At 63.7% G+C, this 20925-nt stretch overlaps 2 protein-coding genes and 28 non-coding genes across 30 annotated transcripts; 28 read left to right on the top strand and 2 right to left on the bottom strand.

Moving 5' to 3' along the window:
- Positions 1-8: 8 nt before the first annotated feature.
- LOC134423993 (5S ribosomal RNA) lies at positions 9-127 on the top strand. The gene has a single exon (XR_010029286.1). It is a non-coding gene; the product is annotated as a 5S ribosomal RNA (ribosomal RNA).
- Positions 128-386: 259 nt separating this feature from the next.
- On the top strand, positions 387-505 carry LOC134423992 (5S ribosomal RNA). The gene has a single exon (XR_010029285.1). It is a non-coding gene; the product is annotated as a 5S ribosomal RNA (ribosomal RNA).
- Positions 506-754: 249 nt separating this feature from the next.
- LOC134423990 (5S ribosomal RNA) lies at positions 755-873 on the top strand. The gene has a single exon (XR_010029283.1). It is a non-coding gene; the product is annotated as a 5S ribosomal RNA (ribosomal RNA).
- A 259-nt stretch (positions 874-1132) lies between these two features.
- LOC134423989 (5S ribosomal RNA) lies at positions 1133-1251 on the top strand. Its single transcript, XR_010029282.1, has one exon. It is a non-coding gene; the product is annotated as a 5S ribosomal RNA (ribosomal RNA).
- Positions 1252-1510: 259 nt separating this feature from the next.
- LOC134423988 (5S ribosomal RNA) lies at positions 1511-1629 on the top strand. Its single transcript, XR_010029281.1, has one exon. It is a non-coding gene; the product is annotated as a 5S ribosomal RNA (ribosomal RNA).
- Positions 1630-1888: 259 nt separating this feature from the next.
- LOC134423987 (5S ribosomal RNA) lies at positions 1889-2007 on the top strand. The gene has a single exon (XR_010029280.1). It is a non-coding gene; the product is annotated as a 5S ribosomal RNA (ribosomal RNA).
- A 259-nt stretch (positions 2008-2266) lies between these two features.
- On the top strand, positions 2267-2385 carry LOC134423986 (5S ribosomal RNA). Its single transcript, XR_010029279.1, has one exon. It is a non-coding gene; the product is annotated as a 5S ribosomal RNA (ribosomal RNA).
- A 260-nt stretch (positions 2386-2645) lies between these two features.
- On the top strand, positions 2646-2764 carry LOC134423985 (5S ribosomal RNA). The gene has a single exon (XR_010029278.1). It is a non-coding gene; the product is annotated as a 5S ribosomal RNA (ribosomal RNA).
- A 259-nt stretch (positions 2765-3023) lies between these two features.
- LOC134423984 (5S ribosomal RNA) lies at positions 3024-3142 on the top strand. The gene has a single exon (XR_010029277.1). It is a non-coding gene; the product is annotated as a 5S ribosomal RNA (ribosomal RNA).
- A 259-nt stretch (positions 3143-3401) lies between these two features.
- On the top strand, positions 3402-3520 carry LOC134423983 (5S ribosomal RNA). Its single transcript, XR_010029276.1, has one exon. It is a non-coding gene; the product is annotated as a 5S ribosomal RNA (ribosomal RNA).
- A 259-nt stretch (positions 3521-3779) lies between these two features.
- On the top strand, positions 3780-3898 carry LOC134423982 (5S ribosomal RNA). Its single transcript, XR_010029275.1, has one exon. It is a non-coding gene; the product is annotated as a 5S ribosomal RNA (ribosomal RNA).
- A 249-nt stretch (positions 3899-4147) lies between these two features.
- Positions 4148-4266, top strand: LOC134423981 (5S ribosomal RNA). Its single transcript, XR_010029274.1, has one exon. It is a non-coding gene; the product is annotated as a 5S ribosomal RNA (ribosomal RNA).
- A 260-nt stretch (positions 4267-4526) lies between these two features.
- LOC134423979 (5S ribosomal RNA) lies at positions 4527-4645 on the top strand. Its single transcript, XR_010029272.1, has one exon. It is a non-coding gene; the product is annotated as a 5S ribosomal RNA (ribosomal RNA).
- A 259-nt stretch (positions 4646-4904) lies between these two features.
- Positions 4905-5023, top strand: LOC134423978 (5S ribosomal RNA). The gene has a single exon (XR_010029271.1). It is a non-coding gene; the product is annotated as a 5S ribosomal RNA (ribosomal RNA).
- Positions 5024-5272: 249 nt separating this feature from the next.
- LOC134423977 (5S ribosomal RNA) lies at positions 5273-5391 on the top strand. The gene has a single exon (XR_010029270.1). It is a non-coding gene; the product is annotated as a 5S ribosomal RNA (ribosomal RNA).
- Positions 5392-5650: 259 nt separating this feature from the next.
- On the top strand, positions 5651-5769 carry LOC134423976 (5S ribosomal RNA). The gene has a single exon (XR_010029269.1). It is a non-coding gene; the product is annotated as a 5S ribosomal RNA (ribosomal RNA).
- A 259-nt stretch (positions 5770-6028) lies between these two features.
- Positions 6029-6147, top strand: LOC134423975 (5S ribosomal RNA). Its single transcript, XR_010029268.1, has one exon. It is a non-coding gene; the product is annotated as a 5S ribosomal RNA (ribosomal RNA).
- A 259-nt stretch (positions 6148-6406) lies between these two features.
- Positions 6407-6525, top strand: LOC134423973 (5S ribosomal RNA). The gene has a single exon (XR_010029267.1). It is a non-coding gene; the product is annotated as a 5S ribosomal RNA (ribosomal RNA).
- Positions 6526-6784: 259 nt separating this feature from the next.
- On the top strand, positions 6785-6903 carry LOC134423972 (5S ribosomal RNA). The gene has a single exon (XR_010029266.1). It is a non-coding gene; the product is annotated as a 5S ribosomal RNA (ribosomal RNA).
- Positions 6904-7152: 249 nt separating this feature from the next.
- On the top strand, positions 7153-7271 carry LOC134423971 (5S ribosomal RNA). The gene has a single exon (XR_010029265.1). It is a non-coding gene; the product is annotated as a 5S ribosomal RNA (ribosomal RNA).
- Positions 7272-7530: 259 nt separating this feature from the next.
- Positions 7531-7649, top strand: LOC134423996 (5S ribosomal RNA). The gene has a single exon (XR_010029289.1). It is a non-coding gene; the product is annotated as a 5S ribosomal RNA (ribosomal RNA).
- A 260-nt stretch (positions 7650-7909) lies between these two features.
- On the top strand, positions 7910-8028 carry LOC134423970 (5S ribosomal RNA). The gene has a single exon (XR_010029264.1). It is a non-coding gene; the product is annotated as a 5S ribosomal RNA (ribosomal RNA).
- A 259-nt stretch (positions 8029-8287) lies between these two features.
- LOC134423969 (5S ribosomal RNA) lies at positions 8288-8406 on the top strand. The gene has a single exon (XR_010029263.1). It is a non-coding gene; the product is annotated as a 5S ribosomal RNA (ribosomal RNA).
- Positions 8407-8655: 249 nt separating this feature from the next.
- On the top strand, positions 8656-8774 carry LOC134424009 (5S ribosomal RNA). Its single transcript, XR_010029302.1, has one exon. It is a non-coding gene; the product is annotated as a 5S ribosomal RNA (ribosomal RNA).
- A 259-nt stretch (positions 8775-9033) lies between these two features.
- Positions 9034-9152, top strand: LOC134424002 (5S ribosomal RNA). The gene has a single exon (XR_010029295.1). It is a non-coding gene; the product is annotated as a 5S ribosomal RNA (ribosomal RNA).
- Positions 9153-9402: 250 nt separating this feature from the next.
- LOC134423991 (5S ribosomal RNA) lies at positions 9403-9521 on the top strand. The gene has a single exon (XR_010029284.1). It is a non-coding gene; the product is annotated as a 5S ribosomal RNA (ribosomal RNA).
- A 260-nt stretch (positions 9522-9781) lies between these two features.
- On the top strand, positions 9782-9900 carry LOC134423980 (5S ribosomal RNA). Its single transcript, XR_010029273.1, has one exon. It is a non-coding gene; the product is annotated as a 5S ribosomal RNA (ribosomal RNA).
- Positions 9901-10150: 250 nt separating this feature from the next.
- Positions 10151-10269, top strand: LOC134423968 (5S ribosomal RNA). The gene has a single exon (XR_010029262.1). It is a non-coding gene; the product is annotated as a 5S ribosomal RNA (ribosomal RNA).
- A 399-nt stretch (positions 10270-10668) lies between these two features.
- On the bottom strand, positions 10669-13729 carry AIRE (autoimmune regulator). The gene is given in 12 exon segments (XM_063167414.1): positions 10669-10884; positions 11048-11116; positions 11361-11457; positions 11540-11749; positions 11819-11934; positions 12221-12254; positions 12257-12575; positions 12694-12807; positions 12911-12988; positions 13065-13229; positions 13331-13505; positions 13589-13729. Coding segments are annotated over 12 exon segments (1599 nt in total). The 3' UTR covers positions 10669-10803.
- Positions 13730-16679: 2950 nt separating this feature from the next.
- On the bottom strand, positions 16680-20891 carry LOC134423597 (uncharacterized). Its single transcript, XM_063166721.1, has 2 exons — positions 20796-20891; positions 16680-20179 (listed from the first exon to the last, which is right to left on the bottom strand). Exon 2 carries the CDS (start codon positions 20144-20146, stop codon positions 19298-19300), a length of 849 nt encoding a protein of 282 aa, XP_063022791.1. The 5' UTR covers positions 20147-20179; positions 20796-20891; the 3' UTR covers positions 16680-19297.
- Between the last annotated feature and the right edge of the window lie 34 nt (positions 20892-20925).

The following is a 20925-nucleotide window of genomic DNA, read 5'->3' as shown; positions in this document are numbered from 1 at the left end:
CGGTGGGTGCCTACGGCCATACCACCCTGAGAACGCCCGATCTCGTCTGATCTCGGAAGCTAAGCAGGGTCGGGCCCGGTTAGTACTTGGATGGGAGACCGCCTGGGAATACCGGGTGCTGTAGGCATCTCTTTTGGTGCCTTTTGTGGCCCGGCGGTGTCCCGTTTTGCCGGGGCAGCCGGGGCCAGGGCCCTTAGGGAGGGGGCCGGTGTGCTTTTGGGGTGCGGCCTGTGGCCTTGGGGGCGAGTGGTGGCCCGGGCTGGGTCCCCAGGGGCCGGCGTGGGCCTGGTGTGGCGGTGAGGTGGCGGTGGTGGCCGGTGCGGTGCCGGCGCGTGCCGGGAGGCCGGTGCCGGCTGCTCGAGGGCGCTGCGGAGGGGCCGGTGGGTGCCTACGGCCATACCACCCTGAGAACGCCCGATCTCGTCTGATCTCGGAAGCTAAGCAGGGTCGGGCCCGGTTAGTACTTGGATGGGAGACCGCCTGGGAATACCGGGTGCTGTAGGCATCCCTTTTGGTGCCTTTTGTGGCCCGGCGGTGTCCCGTTTTGCCGGGGCAGCCGGGGCCAGGGCCCTTAGGGAGGGGGCCGGTGTGCTTTTGGGGTGCGGCCTGTGGCCTTGGGGGCGAGTGGTGGCCCGGGCTGGGTCCCCAGGGGCCGGCGTGGGCCTGGTGTGGCGGTGAGGTGGCGGTGGTGGCCGGTGCGGTGCCGGGAGGCCGGTGCCGGCTGCTCGAGGGCGCTGCGGAGGGGCCGGTGGGTGCCTACGGCCATACCACCCTGAGAACGCCCGATCTCGTCTGATCTCGGAAGCTAAGCAGGGTCGGGCCCGGTTAGTACTTGGATGGGAGACCGCCTGGGAATACCGGGTGCTGTAGGCATCTCTTTTGGTGCCTTTTGTGGCCCGGCGGTGTCCCGTTTTGCCGGGGCAGCCGGGGCCAGGGCCCTTAGGGAGGGGGCCGGTGTGCTTTTGGGGTGCGGCCTGTGGCCTTGGGGGCGAGTGGTGGCCCGGGCTGGGTCCCCAGGGGCCGGCGTGGGCCTGGTGTGGCGGTGAGGTGGCGGTGGTGGCCGGTGCGGTGCCGGCACGTGCCGGGAGGCCGGTGCCGGCTGCTCGAGGGCGCTGCGGAGGGGCCGGTGGGTGCCTACGGCCATACCACCCTGAGAACGCCCGATCTCGTCTGATCTCGGAAGCTAAGCAGGGTCGGGCCCGGTTAGTACTTGGATGGGAGACCGCCTGGGAATACCGGGTGCTGTAGGCATCTCTTTTGGTGCCTTTTGTGGCCCGGCGGTGTCCCGTTTTGCCGGGGCAGCCGGGGCCAGGGCCCTTAGGGAGGGGGCCGGTGTGCTTTTGGGGTGCGGCCTGTGGCCTTGGGGGCGAGTGGTGGCCCGGGCTGGGTCCCCAGGGGCCGGCGTGGGCCTGGTGTGGCGGTGAGGTGGCAGTGGTGGCCGGTGCGGTGCTGGCGCGTGCCGGGAGGCCGGTGCCGGCTGCTCGAGGGCGCTGCGGAGGGGCCGGTGGGTGCCTACGGCCATACCACCCTGAGAACGCCCGATCTCGTCTGATCTCGGAAGCTAAGCAGGGTCGGGCCCGGTTAGTACTTGGATGGGAGACCGCCTGGGAATACCGGGTGCTGTAGGCATCTCTTTTGGTGCCTTTTGTGGCCCGGCGGTGTCCCGTTTTGCCGGGGCAGCCGGGGCCAGGGCCCTTAGGGAGGGGGCCGGTGTGCTTTTGGGGTGCGGCCTGTGGCCTTGGGGGCGAGTGGTGGCCCGGGCTGGGTCCCCAGGGGCCGGCGTGGGCCTGGTGTGGCGGTGAGGTGGCGGTGGTGGCCGGTGCGGTGCCGGCGCGTGCCGGGAGGCCGGTGCCGGCTGCTCGAGGGCGCTGCGGAGGGGCCGGTGGGTGCCTACGGCCATACCACCCTGAGAACGCCCGATCTCGTCTGATCTCGGAAGCTAAGCAGGGTCGGGCCCGGTTAGTACTTGGATGGGAGACCGCCTGGGAATACCGGGTGCTGTAGGCATCTCTTTTGGTGCCTTTTGTGGCCCGGCGGTGTCCCGTTTTGCCGGGGCAGCCGGGGCCAGGGCCCTTAGGGAGGGGGCCGGAGTGCTTTTGGGGTGCGGCCTGTGGCCTTGGGGGCGAGTGGTGGCCCGGGCTGGGTCCCCAGGGGCCGGCGTGGGCCTGGTGTGGCGGTGAGGTGGCGGTGGTGGCCGGTGCGGTGCCGGCGCGTGCCGGGAGGCCGGTGCCGGCTGCTCGAGGGCGCTGCGGAGGGGCCAGTGGGTGCCTACGGCCATACCACCCTGAGAACGCCCGATCTCGTCTGATCTCGGAAGCTAAGCAGGGTCGGGCCCGGTTAGTACTTGGATGGGAGACCGCCTGGGAATACCGGGTGCTGTAGGCATCTCTTTTGGTGCCTTTTGTGGCCCGGCGGTGTCCCGTTTTGCCGGGGCAGCCGGGGCCAGGGCCCTTAGGGAGGGGGCCGGTGTGCTTTTGGGGTGCGGCCTGTGGCCTTGGGGGCGAGTGGTGGCCCGGGCTGGGTCCCCAGGGGCCGGCGTGGGCCTGGTGTGGCGGTGAGGTGGCGGTGGTGGCCGGTGCAGTGCCGGCGCGTGCCGGGAGGCCGGTGCCGGCTGCTCGAGGGCGCTGCGGAGGGGCCTGGTGGGTGCCTACGGCCATACCACCCTGAGAACGCCCGATCTCGTCTGATCTCGGAAGCTAAGCAGGGTCGGGCCCGGTTAGTACTTGGATGGGAGACCGCCTGGGAATACCGGGTGCTGTAGGCATCTCTTTTGGTGCCTTTTGTGGCCCGGCGGTGTCCCGTTTTGCCGGGGCAGCCGGGGCCAGGGCCCTTAGGGAGGGGGCCGGTGTGCTTTTGGGGTGCGGCCTGTGGCCTTGGGGGCGAGTGGTGGCCCGGGCTGGGTCCCCAGGGGCCGGCGTGGGCCTGGTGTGGCGGTGAGGTGGCGGTGGTGGCCGGTGCGGTGCCGGCACGTGCCGGGAGGCCGGTGCCGGCTGCTCGAGGGCGCTGCGGAGGGGCCGGTGGGTGCCTACGGCCATACCACCCTGAGAACGCCCGATCTCGTCTGATCTCGGAAGCTAAGCAGGGTCGGGCCCGGTTAGTACTTGGATGGGAGACCGCCTGGGAATACCGGGTGCTGTAGGCATCTCTTTTGGTGCCTTTTGTGGCCCGGCGGTGTCCCGTTTTGCCGGGGCAGCCGGGGCCAGGGCCCTTAGGGAGGGGGCCGGTGTGCTTTTGGGGTGCGGCCTGTGGCCTTGGGGGCGAGTGGTGGCCCGGGCTGGGTCCCCAGGGGCCGGCGTGGGCCTGGTGTGTCGGTGAGGTGGCGGTGGTGGCCGGTGCGGTGCCGGCGCGTGCCGGGAGGCCGGTGCCGGCTGCTCGAGGGCGCTGCGGAGGGGCCGGTGGGTGCCTACGGCCATACCACCCTGAGAACGCCCGATCTCGTCTGATCTCGGAAGCTAAGCAGGGTCGGGCCCGGTTAGTACTTGGATGGGAGACCGCCTGGGAATACCGGGTGCTGTAGGCATCTCTTTTGGTGCCTTTTGTGGCCCGGCGGTGTCCCGTTTTGCCGGGGCAGCCGGGGCCAGGGCCCTTAGGGAGGGGGCCGGTGTGCTTTTGGGGTGCGGCCTGTGGCCTTGGGGGCGAGTGGTGGCCCGGGCTGGGTCCCCAGGGGCCGGCGTGGGCCTGGTGTGGCGGTGAGGTGGCGGTGGTGGCCGGTGCGGTGCCGGCGCGTGCCGGGAGGCCGGTGCCGGCTGCTCGAGGGCGCTGCGGAGGGGCTGGTGGGTGCCTACGGCCATACCACCCTGAGAACGCCCGATCTCGTCTGATCTCGGAAGCTAAGCAGGGTCGGGCCCGGTTAGTACTTGGATGGGAGACCGCCTGGGAATACCGGGTGCTGTAGGCATCTCTTTTGGTGCCTTTTGTGGCCCGGCGGTGTCCCGTTTTGCCGGGGCAGCCGGGGCCAGGGCCCTTAGGGAGGGGGCCGGTGTGCTTTTGGGGTGCGGCCTGTGGCCTTGGGGGCGAGTGGTGGCCCGGGCTGGGTCCCCAGGGGCCGGCGTGGGCCTGGTGTGGCGGTGAGGTGGCGGTGGTGGCCGGTGCGGTGCCGGGAGGCCGGTGCCGGCTGCTCGAGGGCGCTGCGGAGGGGCCGGTGGGTGCCTACGGCCATACCACCCTGAGAACGCCCGATCTCGTCTGATCTCGGAAGCTAAGCAGGGTCGGGCCCGGTTAGTACTTGGATGGGAGACCGCCTGGGAATACCGGGTGCTGTAGGCATCTCTTTTGGTGCCTTTTGTGGCCCGGCGGTGTCCCGTTTTGCCGGGGCAGCCGGGGCCAGGGCCCTTAGGGAGGGGGCCGGTGTGCTTTTGGGGTGCGGCCTGTGGCCTTGGGGGCGAGTGGTGGCCCGGGCTGGGTCCCCAGGGGCCGGCGTGGGCCTGGTGTGGCGGTGAGGTGGCGGTGGTGGCCGGTGCGGTGCCGGCGCGTGCCGGGAGGCCGGTGCCGGCTGCTCGAGGGCGCTGCGGAGGGGCCTGGTGGGTGCCTACGGCCATACCACCCTGAGAACGCCCGATCTCGTCTGATCTCGGAAGCTAAGCAGGGTCGGGCCCGGTTAGTACTTGGATGGGAGACCGCCTGGGAATACCGGGTGCTGTAGGCATCTCTTTTGGTGCCTTTTGTGGCCCGGCGGTGTCCCGTTTTGCCGGGGCAGCCGGGGCCAGGGCCCTTAGGGAGGGGGCCGGTGTGCTTTTGGGGTGCGGCCTGTGGCCTTGGGGGCGAGTGGTGGCCCGGGCTGGGTCCCCAGGGGCCGGCGTGGGCCTGGTGTGGCGGTGAGGTGGCGGTGGTGGCCGGTGCGGTGCCGGCGCGTGCCGGGAGGCCGGTGCCGGCTGCTCGAGGGCGCTGCGGAGGGGCCGGTGGGTGCCTACGGCCATACCACCCTGAGAACGCCCGATCTCGTCTGATCTCGGAAGCTAAGCAGGGTCGGGCCCGGTTAGTACTTGGATGGGAGACCGCCTGGGAATACCGGGTGCTGTAGGCATCTCTTTTGGTGCCTTTTGTGGCCCGGCGGTGTCCCGTTTTGCCGGGGCAGCCGGGGCCAGGGCCCTTAGGGAGGGGGCCGGAGTGCTTTTGGGGTGCGGCCTGTGGCCTTGGGGGCGAGTGGTGGCCCGGGCTGGGTCCCCAGGGGCCGGCGTGGGCCTGGTGTGGCGGTGAGGTGGCGGTGGTGGCCGGTGCGGTGCCAGGAGGCCGGTGCCGGCTGCTCGAGGGCGCTGCGGAGGGGCCGGTGGGTGCCTACGGCCATACCACCCTGAGAACGCCCGATCTCGTCTGATCTCGGAAGCTAAGCAGGGTCGGGCCCGGTTAGTACTTGGATGGGAGACCGCCTGGGAATACCGGGTGCTGTAGGCATCTCTTTTGGTGCCTTTTGTGGCCCGGCGGTGTCCCGTTTTGCCGGGGCAGCCGGGGCCAGGGCCCTTAGGGAGGGGGCCGGTGTGCTTTTGGGGTGCGGCCTGTGGCCTTGGGGGCGAGTGGTGGCCCGGGCTGGGTCCCCAGGGGCCGGCGTGGGCCTGGTGTGGCGGTGAGGTGGCAGTGGTGGCCGGTGCGGTGCTGGCGCGTGCCGGGAGGCCGGTGCCGGCTGCTCGAGGGCGCTGCGGAGGGGCCGGTGGGTGCCTACGGCCATACCACCCTGAGAACGCCCGATCTCGTCTGATCTCGGAAGCTAAGCAGGGTCGGGCCCGGTTAGTACTTGGATGGGAGACCGCCTGGGAATACCGGGTGCTGTAGGCATCTCTTTTGGTGCCTTTTGTGGCCCGGCGGTGTCCCGTTTTGCCGGGGCAGCCGGGGCCAGGGCCCTTAGGGAGGGGGCCGGTGTGCTTTTGGGGTGCGGCCTGTGGCCTTGGGGGCGAGTGGTGGCCCGGGCTGGGTCCCCAGGGGCCGGCGTGGGCCTGGTGTGTCGGTGAGGTGGCGGTGGTGGCCGGTGCGGTGCCGGCGCGTGCCGGGAGGCCGGTGCCGGCTGCTCGAGGGCGCTGCGGAGGGGCCAGTGGGTGCCTACGGCCATACCACCCTGAGAACGCCCGATCTCGTCTGATCTCGGAAGCTAAGCAGGGTCGGGCCCGGTTAGTACTTGGATGGGAGACCGCCTGGGAATACCGGGTGCTGTAGGCATCTCTTTTGGTGCCTTTTGTGGCCCGGCGGTGTCCCGTTTTGCCGGGGCAGCCGGGGCCAGGGCCCTTAGGGAGGGGGCCGGTGTGCTTTTGGGGTGCGGCCTGTGGCCTTGGGGGCGAGTGGTGGCCCGGGCTGGGTCCCCAGGGGCCGGCGTGGGCCTGGTGTGGCGGTGAGGTGGCGGTGGTGGCCGGTGCGGTGCCGGCGCGTGCCGGGAGGCCGGTGCCGGCTGCTCGAGGGCGCTGCGGAGGGGCCGGTGGGTGCCTACGGCCATACCACCCTGAGAACGCCCGATCTCGTCTGATCTCGGAAGCTAAGCAGGGTCGGGCCCGGTTAGTACTTGGATGGGAGACCGCCTGGGAATACCGGGTGCTGTAGGCATCTCTTTTGGTGCCTTTTGTGGCCCGGCGGTGTCCCGTTTTGCCGGGGCAGCCGGGGCCAGGGCCCTTAGGGAGGGGGCCGGAGTGCTTTTGGGGTGCGGCCTGTGGCCTTGGGGGCGAGTGGTGGCCCGGGCTGGGTCCCCAGGGGCCGGCGTGGGCCTGGTGTGGCGGTGAGGTGGCGGTGGTGGCCGGTGCGGTGCCGGCACGTGCCGGGAGGCCGGTGCCGGCTGCTCGAGGGCGCTGCGGAGGGGCTGGTGGGTGCCTACGGCCATACCACCCTGAGAACGCCCGATCTCGTCTGATCTCGGAAGCTAAGCAGGGTCGGGCCCGGTTAGTACTTGGATGGGAGACCGCCTGGGAATACCGGGTGCTGTAGGCATCTCTTTTGGTGCCTTTTGTGGCCCGGCGGTGTCCCGTTTTGCCGGGGCAGCCGGGGCCAGGGCCCTTAGGGAGGGGGCCGGTGTGCTTTTGGGGTGCGGCCTGTGGCCTTGGGGGCGAGTGGTGGCCCGGGCTGGGTCCCCAGGGGCCGGCGTGGGCCTGGTGTGGCGGTGAGGTGGCGGTGGTGGCCGGTGCGGTGCCGGGAGGCCGGTGCCGGCTGCTCGAGGGCGCTGCGGAGGGGCCGGTGGGTGCCTACGGCCATACCACCCTGAGAACGCCCGATCTCGTCTGATCTCGGAAGCTAAGCAGGGTCGGGCCCGGTTAGTACTTGGATGGGAGACCGCCTGGGAATACCGGGTGCTGTAGGCATCTCTTTTGGTGCCTTTTGTGGCCCGGCGGTGTCCCGTTTTGCCGGGGCAGCCGGGGCCAGGGCCCTTAGGGAGGGGGCCGGTGTGCTTTTGGGGTGCGGCCTGTGGCCTTGGGGGCGAGTGGTGGCCCGGGCTGGGTCCCCAGGGGCCGGCGTGGGCCTGGTGTGTCGGTGAGGTGGCGGTGGTGGCCGGTGCGGTGCCGGCGCGTGCCGGGAGGCCGGTGCCGGCTGCTCGAGGGCGCTGCGGAGGGGCCAGTGGGTGCCTACGGCCATACCACCCTGAGAACGCCCGATCTCGTCTGATCTCGGAAGCTAAGCAGGTTTGGGCCCGGTTAGTACTTGGATGGGAGACCGCCTGGGAATACCGGGTGCTGTAGGCATCTCTTTTGGTGCCTTTTGTGGCCCGGCGGTGTCCCGTTTTGCCGGGGCAGCCGGGGCCAGGGCCCTTAGGGAGGGGGCCGGTGTGCTTTTGGGGTGCGGCCTGTGGCCTTGGGGGCGAGTGGTGGCCCGGGCTGGGTCCCCAGGGGCCGGCGTGGGCCTGGTGTGGCGGTGAGGTGGCGGTGGTGGCCGGTGCAGTGCCGGCGCGTGCCGGGAGGCCGGTGCCGGCTGCTCGAGGGCGCTGCGGAGGGGCCTGGTGGGTGCCTACGGCCATACCACCCTGAGAACGCCCGATCTCGTCTGATCTCGGAAGCTAAGCAGGGTCGGGCCCGGTTAGTACTTGGATGGGAGACCGCCTGGGAATACCGGGTGCTGTAGGCATCTCTTTTGGTGCCTTTTGTGGCCCGGCGGTGTCCCGTTTTGCCGGGGCAGCCGGGGCCAGGGCCCTTAGGGAGGGGGCCGGAGTGCTTTTGGGGTGCGGCCTGTGGCCTTGGGGGCGAGTGGTGGCCCGGGCTGGGTCCCCAGGGGCCGGCGTGGGCCTGGTGTGGCGGTGAGGTGGCGGTGGTGGCCGGTGCGGTGCCGGCACGTGCCGGGAGGCCGGTGCCGGCTGCTCGAGGGCGCTGCGGAGGGGCTGGTGGGTGCCTACGGCCATACCACCCTGAGAACGCCCGATCTCGTCTGATCTCGGAAGCTAAGCAGGGTCGGGCCCGGTTAGTACTTGGATGGGAGACCGCCTGGGAATACCGGGTGCTGTAGGCATCTCTTTTGGTGCCTTTTGTGGCCCGGCGGTGTCCCGTTTTGCCGGGGCAGCCGGGGCCAGGGCCCTTAGGGAGGGGGCCGGTGTGCTTTTGGGGTGCGGCCTGTGGCCTTGGGGGCGAGTGGTGGCCCGGGCTGGGTCCCCAGGGGCCGGCGTGGGCCTGGTGTGGCGGTGAGGTGGCGGTGGTGGCCGGTGCGGTGCCGGGAGGCCGGTGCCGGCTGCTCGAGGGCGCTGCGGAGGGGCCGGTGGGTGCCTACGGCCATACCACCCTGAGAACGCCCGATCTCGTCTGATCTCGGAAGCTAAGCAGGGTCGGGCCCGGTTAGTACTTGGATGGGAGACCGCCTGGGAATACCGGGTGCTGTAGGCATCTCTTTTGGTGCCTTTTGTGGCCCGGCGGTGTCCCGTTTTGCCGGGGCAGCCGGGGCCAGGGCCCTTAGGGAGGGGGCCGGTGTGCTTTTGGGGTGCGGCCTGTGGCCTTGGGGGCGAGTGGTGGCCCGGGCTGGGTCCCCAGGGGCCGGCGTGGGCCTGGTGTGGCGGTGAGGTGGCGGTGGTGGCCGGTGCGGTGCCGGCACGTGCCGGGAGGCCGGTGCCGGCTGCTCGAGGGCGCTGCGGAGGGGCCGGTGGGTGCCTACGGCCATACCACCCTGAGAACGCCCGATCTCGTCTGATCTCGGAAGCTAAGCAGGGTCGGGCCCGGTTAGTACTTGGATGGGAGACCGCCTGGGAATACCGGGTGCTGTAGGCATCTCTTTTGGTGCCTTTTGTGGCCCGGCGGTGTCCCGTTTTGCCGGGGCCAGGGCCCTTAGGGAGGGGGCCGGTGTGCTTTTGGGGTGCGGCCTGTGGCCTTGGGGGCGAGTGGTGGCCCGGGCTGGGTCCCCAGGGGCCGGCGTGGGCCTGGTGTGGCGGTGAGGTGGCAGTGGTGGCCGGTGCGGTGCTGGCGCGTGCCGGGAGGCCGGTGCCGGCTGCTCGAGGGCGCTGCGGAGGGGCCGGTGGGTGCCTACGGCCATACCACCCTGAGAACGCCCGATCTCGTCTGATCTCGGAAGCTAAGCAGGGTCGGGCCCGGTTAGTACTTGGATGGGAGACCGCCTGGGAATACCGGGTGCTGTAGGCATCTCTTTTGGTGCCTTTTGTGGCCCGGCGGTGTCCCGTTTTGCCGGGGCAGCCGGGGCCAGGGCCCTTAGGGAGGGGGCCGGTGTGCTTTTGGGGTGCGGCCTGTGGCCTTGGGGGCGAGTGGTGGCCCGGGCTGGGTCCCCAGGGGCCGGCGTGGGCCTGGTGTGGCGGTGAGGTGGCGGTGGTGGCCGGTGCGGTGCCGGCGCGTGCCGGGAGGCCGGTGCCGGCTGCTCGAGGGCGCTGCGGAGGGGCCTGGTGGGTGCCTACGGCCATACCACCCTGAGAACGCCCGATCTCGTCTGATCTCGGAAGCTAAGCAGGGTCGGGCCCGGTTAGTACTTGGATGGGAGACCGCCTGGGAATACCGGGTGCTGTAGGCATCTCTTTTGGTGCCTTTTGTGGCCCGGCGGTGTCCCGTTTTGCCGGGGCAGCCGGGGCCAGGGCCCTTAGGGAGGGGGCCGGTGTGCTTTTGGGGTGCGGCCTGTGGCCTTGGGGGCGAGTGGTGGCCCGGGCTGGGTCCCCAGGGGCCGGCGTGGGCCTGGTGTGGCGGTGAGGTGGCGGTGGTGGCCGGTGCGGTGCCTGGAGGCCGGTGCCGGCTGCTCGAGGGCGCTGCGGAGGGGCCTGGTGGGTGCCTACGGCCATACCACCCTGAGAACGCCCGATCTCGTCTGATCTCGGAAGCTAAGCAGGGTCGGGCCCGGTTAGTACTTGGATGGGAGACCGCCTGGGAATACCGGGTGCTGTAGGCATCTCTTTTGGTGCCTTTTGTGGCCCGGCGGTGTCCCGTTTTGCCGGGGCAGCCGGGGCCAGGGCCCTTAGGGAGGGGGCCGGTGTGCTTTTGGGGTGCGGCCTGTGGCCTTGGGGGCGAGTGGTGGCCTGCGGTCTTTTGCTTATCTGTGGTAAGATTTCATTTATTTGTCTCCCGACCTCTTTTTTTTTGTATTTGTTTTGTTTTTGTATCGTTTTTTCTTTTTTTTTTTTAAGAAGAAATAGGTTTTTTTGAGCCTTATGGTAAATATATTCTTTTTAATTCATTGATTTGTATTTTTTCTGGCATGTTGTTTTTGTATTTTTTCAGTGCACTTGTTCTCTGCTGCGTGTCACTGTATGTGGCCTGCCATTTGCTCTGTTTGTGCCATTGTGGGTTGTCCTGTTGAGGATCAGTGTTGTATTCTGTGACTTTTTTGTGCTGTCATTGTGCCTGCGTTCATCTTGTTTTACGTGTGTCTCCGAGGTTGCCTTTTCATTGCTTGCCATGTGGATTCTCCTGCTTGGTCTGTGCACTAGGCAAGGAGCCCCTGTGTTTCTGCCAGCGGCCGTGCCATGGTCTGGAATGCCCACTGCAAGATCCCATCCCACGTGCTCTGTGGGATAGCCCCAGGTGTTCATTTTCTCTTTCCATCCCACATCCTTTCCCCTGTCCAGGCACATGCTGCCTGACCCGTACACCCATGTCCCCCTGTGGGCAACACCAGAGACATGGTCCCCTTTGCATGGAATCTGCCTGTTGGTGTCACACAGTCTTACCTCGCCTAGCAGCGCGTCAAGCTCCTCCCGGCTCAGCACAGGGTCACTGCCAAGGGCTCCGTCCTCTGCCTGTGCATGGAGAGATATCCTGTCAGCTGCCTTGCTGCCCTCAGCCTGTTCACCTTTTGGTGAGGGTTGCTATCCATGTTCAGTCCCTCAGCTGGTGTGGGCCCAGCTCTTGCTCCCCCAGTGCAGCTTCACTAAATTGTCTCCATGTTGTGTCAGCCCGTCCCTCAGCCTGCCTGACCCACCTCCACCTTCCTTCTTCCTTTAAGCTCCAGTTTTCCTCTCCCACCCCGCTCCTGGTGCTGACCTTGGCTGCTGGAAGCAGTTGGTCTCCAGCTGCTGCAGTGGTGCCCAGACCGCCTGTGTCCAGGGTGCCCGTGCAGGACATGCACAGCTGTAGCCCCCTAGACATCAGAGGTGACACAGACCGTCAGAGCAGAACCCTCCAGGGAGGAACTGGCATGTGGGGCATGATGAGGAATTTACCTGGGGTCCCCACTGGGAGCAGGACAGTGGTGAGGAGTGGGGATCCGGGTGCAGCAGCGGCTGCAGACGCTCCCCTCCGCTCCACCCTGCTGGGTGTCCCGTGCCGCCTCCCCCAGGGTCTCGGGGGGTCTCTCCACAGGCAGGTCTGCCTCCAGCAGCTGGCCTGGTTCAGTCACGTTCTCCACGCAGGAGCCGCAGCGCCACGTCCCGCTGCGCAGTGCGAGCAGAGCAGTGAGGGACGGCAGGGGGCACTGGCATCCCTGCGTGCCTGGGACTCACCTGGGGACGTGGGGCAGCGGGGGCACCAGGCAGGCAAGGTGAAAGGCCCTGGGGCAGCCGTCACAGCAGATGAGCTCACCACCGTCACCGCATGCTGCACACTCATCCTCATTCTCCTGTCCCCGGGGGAGTGGGCAGGGGTCACTGCCACCCTCACGGGCTGAAGCCATGGCTGTGGCCAGGTATTTCACCGCCCTTGCCCTCTCCCCCTGCATCACCCACCCTGTACCAAACATACCAATCCTTTCAGGGTGGTAAAATTGCCTGTTTCTTGGGGGTTGTAATGTGAACCCCCAGGAGCTGAACCCTGTGTTTTCTTTTCACGGCCAAGGCAAATGAACATGCCAGGGAAGCCCAACAGTTCCTCCTGGGGCTGCACCAGGTGTCACATTGAGGGCTCACCTGGTGGGGCGCAGGGTCCTGGCTGTAGACAGTGGCTGCTTGCAGCTGGCCCTGGGGGTGCAATTGGGGTTCCCTGTTCTGTTGGCGAGACAAGAAGGGGTTTTGAGAGGCACTGCTTGCACTGGGGGACACCCCCAGGCCATGGCTATGATGCCATGCAGGAACAACCCCCTGCCACAGCCTTGGCAGCTGCACAAGATGAGGTGAAAACATGAGGGGGGTGTCTGTACACTTTGGCATGCCTTGGGCTGGGCAGGAGGCTTCAGGCTGTGGCTTCTGCTCCTGGCTTCTGGCTCCTCGCAGGCGGTTGGGGTATATGGCTTGTCACCAGCTCTGCTGCCCATCTTGGAGCTGTCTGCAAGAGAGGCCAGAGGCAGCTCCAGCTCCCCTTTCCCACCTTGTCCTGCCTGAGGGTAGCTCCTGAATTTGGGGACTAAACTGGGCAGGAGGTGGCTGGGCTGGGCTGTACTTACTTGGGTCCAGCACGTGTTTAATGAGGATGCCCTCGATGGCCCCACGGCTGACGGGCACCTCACCACCTGCCACAGCCACCGCTCTCTGCACCGAGGCAGCCACTGCCTGGAGAGCTGCGGGCAGGGGATGGTTCAGTGGGGTGGGTAGCCCCCTGCCCAGGGCTGTGGGCAAACAGGGCACACAGGCAGAAGCTGCCCTGGGGCTTTCGGCGCTCACCACTGGCACGAGAGGTGCGGGGCGTATCTGTGCCTTCCGGCTTCTTCACAGTCTTTGCCTTCACCAGGGGCCCTGCAGCATTGTGAGGATGGGCATCAGGGGGCACACCACAATACCTCGGGGGCAGCACCCTGCCCCATCTCCATCCTGCTCTGGGTCTCCATACCAGGACTGGCACTGTGCCGTGGAGCGGACTGTGCCGCCCGGGCCTTGTCCCGCTCCTCAGGGGCTTTCCTCTTGCCTTGGGGTCTGTGTGGGGCCGGTGCTGTGGGGCTCGGGGAGAGACGCCTTCCACGGCGCTGCCGCCCCAGCTCCACCTCTGCGAGAATAACAGGGACTGGGAGAGGCACCAGCACCCCGGCTGTCACCCCTGCCCGCTGTCAGCCCCCGGGAGTGCCCGTCCCAGCTGACCCCCACTACCTCTGGGGAAGGCGCCGCGGAGAGGCCGGAGCCGGGAGTAGCGCTCCAGGTTGTAATCCTTGAAGAGGACGGCCCAGAAGTCCCGGAGGGCGGCGGTGTCGCGGCCCAGCAGCCAGGTGAGCAGCGCGTGGAAAGCGCGGTGGGAGCCCTCCCGCTCCGCCCGGCTCAGCGTCTCCTGCGGGCACAGCACGGCCAGGGCTGCCCTCCGGCCCTGCCGCCCCCACAGCGTGACCGGCCCGGCCGGCCCCGCAGCCTCACCTTGAAGATGTGGTCAGGGACGACATCGTGGTCAGCCAGGCCATGCAGCAGTGGGAAGACGTCGTCCACTGCCATGGCGATCTCGGTGCGGTGCAGCTTCAGCAGGCGCCGCAGGTCCCCGTCGCTGCCCGGGCCCGCCATGGCCGGGGACTGCCAGAGCCCTCAGCCGCCCGTGCACTCACTCCCCTTTAATACACCCCGGTCCGGCGCCTCGCCGGAGTCCCGCGGCCCCACTCATTTCTGTACGAGGCCGTAACCTGAGCCTGTCCCTCCGGCGGGCGGCGGCGCTGGGCTTGTCCCCAGCTCCGGGGACATGAAAAGAAAACACAGGGTTCAGCTTGTCCCCACGGCCCAGCCCCGGGCTCGAGGTCCGGCATCTCCCCAGCTCCGGGTGGCAGCAGCCGGCGTGGGGTCCCAAACCCGCAGGGAACGCCCCGGGGGGAGCAGGGAGAGGGGTCAGTGAGGTCCTGGTGAGGGACCCCCACCTCTCTCATATCTGCAGTCACCCAGGCGTCTCCCAAAATTTCTGGACTTTCCACAGTAGCTGCTTCTCTCATCCAGAAACTCGGCTGCAGGAGCATGTGGGAAGTAAGAGCCCAGCAGCTGGGGGTGTGACAGCAAGAAGAGAGTCAGGGTGTCTTAGAGTGTGTCCTGCCCCCACACTGCCCACTTCCCTTCCCAGCATCTCTCATAGACAATGTGGTATGTCTCAAGATAGAAATACTGCAGGAGGAACTGCCTGGGTGCTCACATAATGAATGCATTCCACAGACAGAGGAGCAAAGATGTGAGTGATTGAGGGGTATGTTTGCCTGCAAAAAATTGTAAAATGCTGCTGGAGACTGGACCAATTCAGCAAACTGGTCTCCTGCAAGCAGCTTCTGTGGGGCAGCAGGAAGTGCTGACACACAAGCTCCACAGAATGTGTGTTGGGGTACAACTGAGGATGCTGAACAAGCAAACATCTTGCCAGAGCCATGGCAGTGCCACGAGTACACCCAGGGAATACCTGGGCAGGTGCAGCCCCCAGCTCTGTCAATACCCACTTCCCAAAACTGAGGATATGGAACTGCAAAAAGCCTGGAGCCAGGGAGAAGCTGGCTCCTTGAAAGCATCTAGCATAGCAAAGTCTGGGGGCCTGGCTGGTCTGTACCAGGTAGCTGGAAAAGTGAAAGCTCAACGGCTCCTACCCCAACTCCCAGACGTTTGGATTTCCCCAGGATCAATTTCTAGCGTCCCTCCCTCTGGAGGTGTGTGTGGGCTGCCCAGCAGGCTGTGCCAGGGGGGCTGTGGTTGTGCACAGCTGTCCCCAGGCCCTGGAGCAAACCCAGACCTGAGCAGGACCAGAGCACCACGCAAGAGGGGACACTGCTGGCAGCACAAGGGGATTCAGGAACTTTCATTGCTATGTCTTAAAAGAATGGAGCAGTATCTGCTGGCTCCAAAGCTGTGCCAGGAGGAAGCATCTGCTGTCAAGAAACTCAGGAAGAATAACAAGACAACACCCTTGGTGAGAGCAGGAAATACCCTTGCACGTGTCTGGTTAATAAATTAATGTGGTTGCCCTTGGAAAGGCTCGCCCTGAATTCTTTCAGCATTCAGGGGGATTTTTCCTGTGGAGCCAGTGAGAGCCATAGGATGGGGGTAGGGTGGGTGTCATGCTGGGTTCCTGTGCCCCACACCAGGATTTCTGTGCCCAGCTCTGCCACAGTGGGGATGGCTTCACCACCAGTGTGCCATGCATCACCCCAGGGGAACAAACCTGGATGTCAGGTGGCTCAGGAGGTTCATCTCCCCTCCTGGAGCTGTGCCCAAGCCTGGCCACTGGCACTGAGCACAAGCACAGTTGTGACACAGCCTCACAGGTCTGCTCCATTCTTCCCAGGATCACTTTTTCCCAGTACCCCACCTGCAGTGCCACAATTTATCACTGTCACCCTGTGCTAAACTGTCTGGCACGTCCCCCTGCCCACCCAGCTCCCTCCTGGGGAGGCACTGCCCAACACTCCATGAGCCATATGCCCACAGAGTTCAGCTTGGACTTGTTTTAAATTCCAGCTTTGTGACTCTTTCTGTGCTGAGTCACAGACGTTGTTTTCCACATCCAGCCCACTCAGTAGAGCCATGATTTGCATTTTGGGTTGTGTTTTTTGTGTTCCTTCCCCTTTCCGAGAGGGAGGGGATGCAGAACAGTGGCCATGAGGGGCACATCCATGCTGGGAAATCAGGAGGGTGTTTCTGTATAACCTCACTCTGGCTGGCCTGGGCAGCTCTAAGGAACTTGTAAAGGCTGCAAAAAGGCATTTTTTGCCTGGAGCAGGCATGTGCCCTGCCTGGCTGTCAGGGCCCCAGGCTGGGGTGCAGGGCTTTCAGGATGCCCCCTCCTTTCTGTTGCTCGCCCTGGTAGAAACCAGAAGGACTCAAGGGATGAAGGATTACAATGTTTCTCCCCAAATACCCAGTAAAATCAGTGACTCATCATCCAGCACAAGTATTTGTAGCCCCTGGGATGCACTTTAATTCCCTCCTGCAAAATCCATTGATGCAAACATGCCCCTTCCAGCACTTCCTCCTTTCCAATTTCCCTTCCTTGCTGAAGTCCCGTGGTGCAAATCATCTCTGTGTGTCTCTCAGACACAACTGCCCCTCACTCATCTCAAACAACATCCCTGAACCACAGTCAGGAGAGAACAGGCAGCAGTGGAACACTCATGCATGGGATCACACCAGGAAGGCAGAGAGGCCCCACCTTTGTCTGTGATTCCAATCCCACCTCGCCTGAGGCACACAGAGTCCTCATGAAACACTGCAACCATGTGCAGACATTTTATTCCTCTCCCCTTACCTTCAGATGCTCCAGATTCCAGCATCTTTGAAAAAAAGGGCTCCAAGTGGGCCCCTGTGCCAGATTCCCATTTCTTGCAGCTTCCCTACCACCGCCCCACACAGTCTGCACAGGAGCAGCTCCTCCTGCATGCATCCCAGCTGCTCCTGCAAGGGCCTGGGAAGCAGAGCTGAAGCAGAGAAGATTTACTTCCGCTTCAGTTTCCTCTTTCCTCCCCCTTCAGAAAGAAGAAACAAAAGCCCAGAGTTCTGTTATATTAATTTATTTGGGACACACCAAAAAGGAAAGTCAACAACTGTTAACGTACAAAAGTACAGAATCCTGGGACAAGATTTACTGTCCTGATTAAAAAGGCACCATGGTCCCAAAGAAGAGTAATCAGAATACCAGAATACATGATTTAGAAATTTTCCCCCTGTTGCAGCAGAAACAGAGCCAGGCTTTGGCTCTATCCACAGTCAAACCCAGTTTAAAAAAAACCCAAATATGATTTTAATGTGATAAACTCTGCTCAGCCTGTACAGGATGTCGTGAAAAGAATGACAGCCTAGAAGTTGGTCAGATTTTTTTTGTCTTATTTTGAAACACTGAAGGTGATTAATCGCTAAATAGATAACAAGGAAGACAGCAGAATGCTGACACCTGCGGCTTGACTTTCTGTCAGACACGTCAGTTCAACTGAGACCAGCAGGCTGAGTGTGGGGCTTCTGAATGAAATGTAATTCCCTGTGGTAGACAGGAAGTCAAATTTGACAACCTTAATTTCCCTGAATCCCTGAAAACCATAAAGCACTATACAGCTGTGTTCCATATCCGAGCCAACCCAAATGGATTTGCTTCACACACAAGCATTTATACTGTCAGCTATATCTGTAATAAAAAGGGGACTTACAGCAGTTATTAAAAAACTCCTACTTTGGCGAGGTCCGAGCTTGGCTATATTCCCTGCTGAAACAGAGCTGCTGGTGTAGAGACCCAGTGAGAGGCTCAATCCAGCACCTCTGGGCTGGAAGGCAAATAGTTTAAACGTGACATAATTTGCATGGGGAGGTCAGTGAAGCATGTCAGAGAGAGGAGATGGAGGGAGGCTGCGAAGCCTCAGGCAGCGGAGGCTCAAGGGTGCTGCTACCAAACCTGTGAAACTACGAGTGGTGCAGAGCACGCGGCGGGCACTAAATACTTGGAGCGACTTACCATGGAGAGCTTGTCAGAGACACAAGGATCCTTGCAAGGATCCTTGTAAGGAGCACGGCCCCTGAGAAGGGACACACAGCTCACAGCCAGAGAGATCTGTGCCAGGTGGCCGAGGCTGGAGCCTGCCTGGGCAGCCCGGCCGGGCCGCCGTGTCCCAGGGGACCAGCAGCTGCTCCGTGTTTCATTCCTCCTTTGGCACAGGACTTCAAAGCAGTCCGAGGACTGATTCATCAAAAGTAAATGAACTGTCAAAATTATTCGTACATGCATTTATTGTTAAAGGGAGCAAAAGCCAAAGAATGAAAGAGCACGAGTTAACGTCAGTAAATGATGTGCAGGACGGAGAGGAGAGAAACGGGGAAAAGCTGAGATACTGGAGTGGGGAAACCAACATTCACACTGGAAGGTAAATTTTAAAACCAGGCAAGTTTGCGCTCTTTCTACCACAGATCTTTTGTGGACAAATAGAGACTTGGGGGTTTTCCATTTTCAGTGTGGTCTGGCAAGGTTTGGGCATCTCACCAGAGAGATCTCCAGCACTGGGTTTCACTGGAAGTTCAAGTCTCTCACCTTTAAAAACCAGTAAAGCAACTCTTAACTAAAATGTCACAGATAGTCACTGCTCAGGATGTATGTGGGCAAGAGGGTCACGCGTTGTTCAAACAACCTCTGGGTGGAAAACTACCATCCCCCCCCTGCTGGTCTACAGACACCACCTCGGGGGTGGAAGAGCAAGCCCAGATGTCGGTGCCTGCTGCTGTGAACACCACAGCTACACCTGGGAAGGCTTATTCTTCCCTATGTCCTATAAAGGCAGTATAACAGTTTATAAAATTACTCTCATCTTAAAACTAAATAATGCAATTTGCATTTTCTCCTATGTTAACCCCCTCCCCCCAAAGATAAAACATTACCACTTCATTTAGGATTCACACCCCAGATCCTAGATTAGGGACTTCATGATAAAACTCATCCAGTTACGGGAAGGTTTATCCTGATCAAGGAAACGTTGGTAAAATAGAATCTAGAATAAAACATTCAGAATCACCAATGCTTTAACAGCCAAAGCACTCCACTGTCTTCTGCTCTCTGCCTGCTCCTCAAGCAGGAGAGCAGTCCCTTTCCAAAAGCACAGCATGCCTCTCCGGGGCTGGTGACACACGCTGCAAACCCACTTCCTTCCTGGCAGAAACGCCAGCTCCCGCAGGAAGAGGCCAAGCATCTTTCACCCCCACTGCAGCCAGGGCTCTTCAGCACAGGGATTTTCTGTCAGCAACAAGTCCAAGTTGCCACCCTGCAGTAAATCCGTGTCCTGATTCACGCTGTTAGGCCACCGCTGGCTCAGAAATGTTGAGAGACTTCCAAACCCCACGGATGCAGACAGGACCTTGGAAGAAGAGGCTTACGTGCTACGTAACCTTGGATCATCCTCTGCATCTGAGCCTTGGCATCGCTGGCTGCTGACAGCTCATCCTTCCAAATCCATATGGTTTAGTCCTTGCTGTCATTGTCACCATCCCAGCCCTCTTCCCTGGAGGCAGCATGTTCCTGAGCTCTGGCTTGAGGATCTACAACAATCACTTCCAATGAATGGTGGGATTTCAAACTTGCCTAACGTGTGCATTGCCACCTTGTACTCCAGCAGCTCTGCCCGCTCTCAGCGGCGGGCGCTAGCAGTTTTTCACCTTTTCCACAGTCTCGTAGAAGCCAGGCCTGACCCTGCGGATGCTCATCCGTATGTGCTCGCCCTCCAGGGGCAGGTCAGTGCCGGCGGCAGTGGCGGTGCAGCGGCGCTTCCGCCGGCCCCGCAGCGAGAAGGCCGGGGCGCCGCCGTTCTCCTCCTCCACCGGGTACAGCTCGTCCACGCTTGTGCCCTCATCCGACTGCTCCTCGCCCTTGTACTTCATCTCCTTTGCCTTGCTGCTCTCCTTCTCTTCCCTGGCGAGCTTCCTGAAGTGCTCCAGACACTGTATCTTCTGCCTTCTCTCCATCATCTTCAGCTCCTGCTTCTCTGTGAAATCTTCGTAGTACATTTTTCTCTCGTTCCTCTGATCTTCCAGAAACTTCCACTCGATGCTGGTCATTTTTATCCCACTGTACTCCTCCAGTTTATCCCTCAGCTGTGTGTCTGTACAAAACACGTCAAAGAGCTTCTCCGAACTCTCGTTGAATCTGTCGGCTCGCTCGGAAAAAGCCTGGTTCTGTCTCTGCTTCCTGGTCTGGTACAATCGGGTGAACTCCTCGTACATTTTGAGGATGAGTTTCTTTATGTTCTGCGTGGCGATGGTGTGCAAGTTGCAGACCAGCCAGTGCTCCTGCAGGTGCTCTGCGAGCAGCTGGGCCGCATCCTCCTTGGAGCGCTGGGCCTGGCCGGCCCTCTTGGGCTGCAGCAGGTACAGCATGTTCTGCACCACATCCTTCTTGGTGGGCAGCACCCCCTGCGCGAAGCCCGACGACTCCACGTACTCTACAGTCCCCAGGGTCTTCCGTGCCCTCACCTCGGTGTCCAGTGATTCCATCACTGCTCAGTAGTTCTGTGGTTACGACATAATCTGAAAGACGGGAGGAAAAGAGAGGAATGTGTCAAACGAGGCAGTTTTTTCCACGCAGCAGAAACAAGCCGATGTAAGCCGCGCTGAGGCCAATGGGACGCGGGGCTTTGCGGCGCTCCGCCGCTGTTGGATGGCTGCGTTAGCCCGGCCCATCCCAGCCCCTGTTCCGCGAGCCTATCGCTCCTCGGAGCGGCTCCCAGAGCCTAATACGGCGCGTCTGCGTGCGGGAATTCGGCTTTAATTGAGTTTTGCACTTCGCCTTGGCAATTACAGCGAGGCAGGCAGGCCGGGGCCGCAGCGCCAGCCCGGCCGTGCCCTGCCCCGGCTCCGCCCGCCTGACCCCGCCACAGCGCCCGAACCGCCCGCTCCCCCCCCCCGGCCCTGAGCGCGGCCCGCACCGCCGCAACCCCCCCGGGGCGCGCAGCCGCGAGGCACGGCCGCCTCGGGCGCATCCCCGAGCAGCTCCCGCGGCTCGGCCCCGCACCGGCCGCGGCACGCGGGGCCGCCTCCGCCGTGCGGCGCTGAGTCACGGCGCGGCGGGCCCCGGGCGCCGCCCGCCCCAGCCCCGCGCGCAGGTCGTCGCCTCTCGCCACGGCGCCCCCCGCCCGGCACTCACCGGCATCGCGCGGAGCGCGGCGCGGAGCCTGCGCGGGGCGCGGCGCGGGAACCGCACCGACGGTGCCGCCGCCATCTTGACGAGGGGAAACGCCGCCGCTCCCCGGCCTTGCGTCCGTCCCGGAAGTACC

This window comes from Melospiza melodia, chromosome 12, assembly GCF_035770615.1.
Source record: "Melospiza melodia melodia isolate bMelMel2 chromosome 12, bMelMel2.pri, whole genome shotgun sequence".
NCBI classification, from domain to species: domain Eukaryota; kingdom Metazoa; phylum Chordata; class Aves; order Passeriformes; family Passerellidae; genus Melospiza; species Melospiza melodia.
The sequence above is the reverse complement of the archived record's forward strand: the minus strand, read 5'-3'. Positions and strand labels throughout refer to the sequence as shown.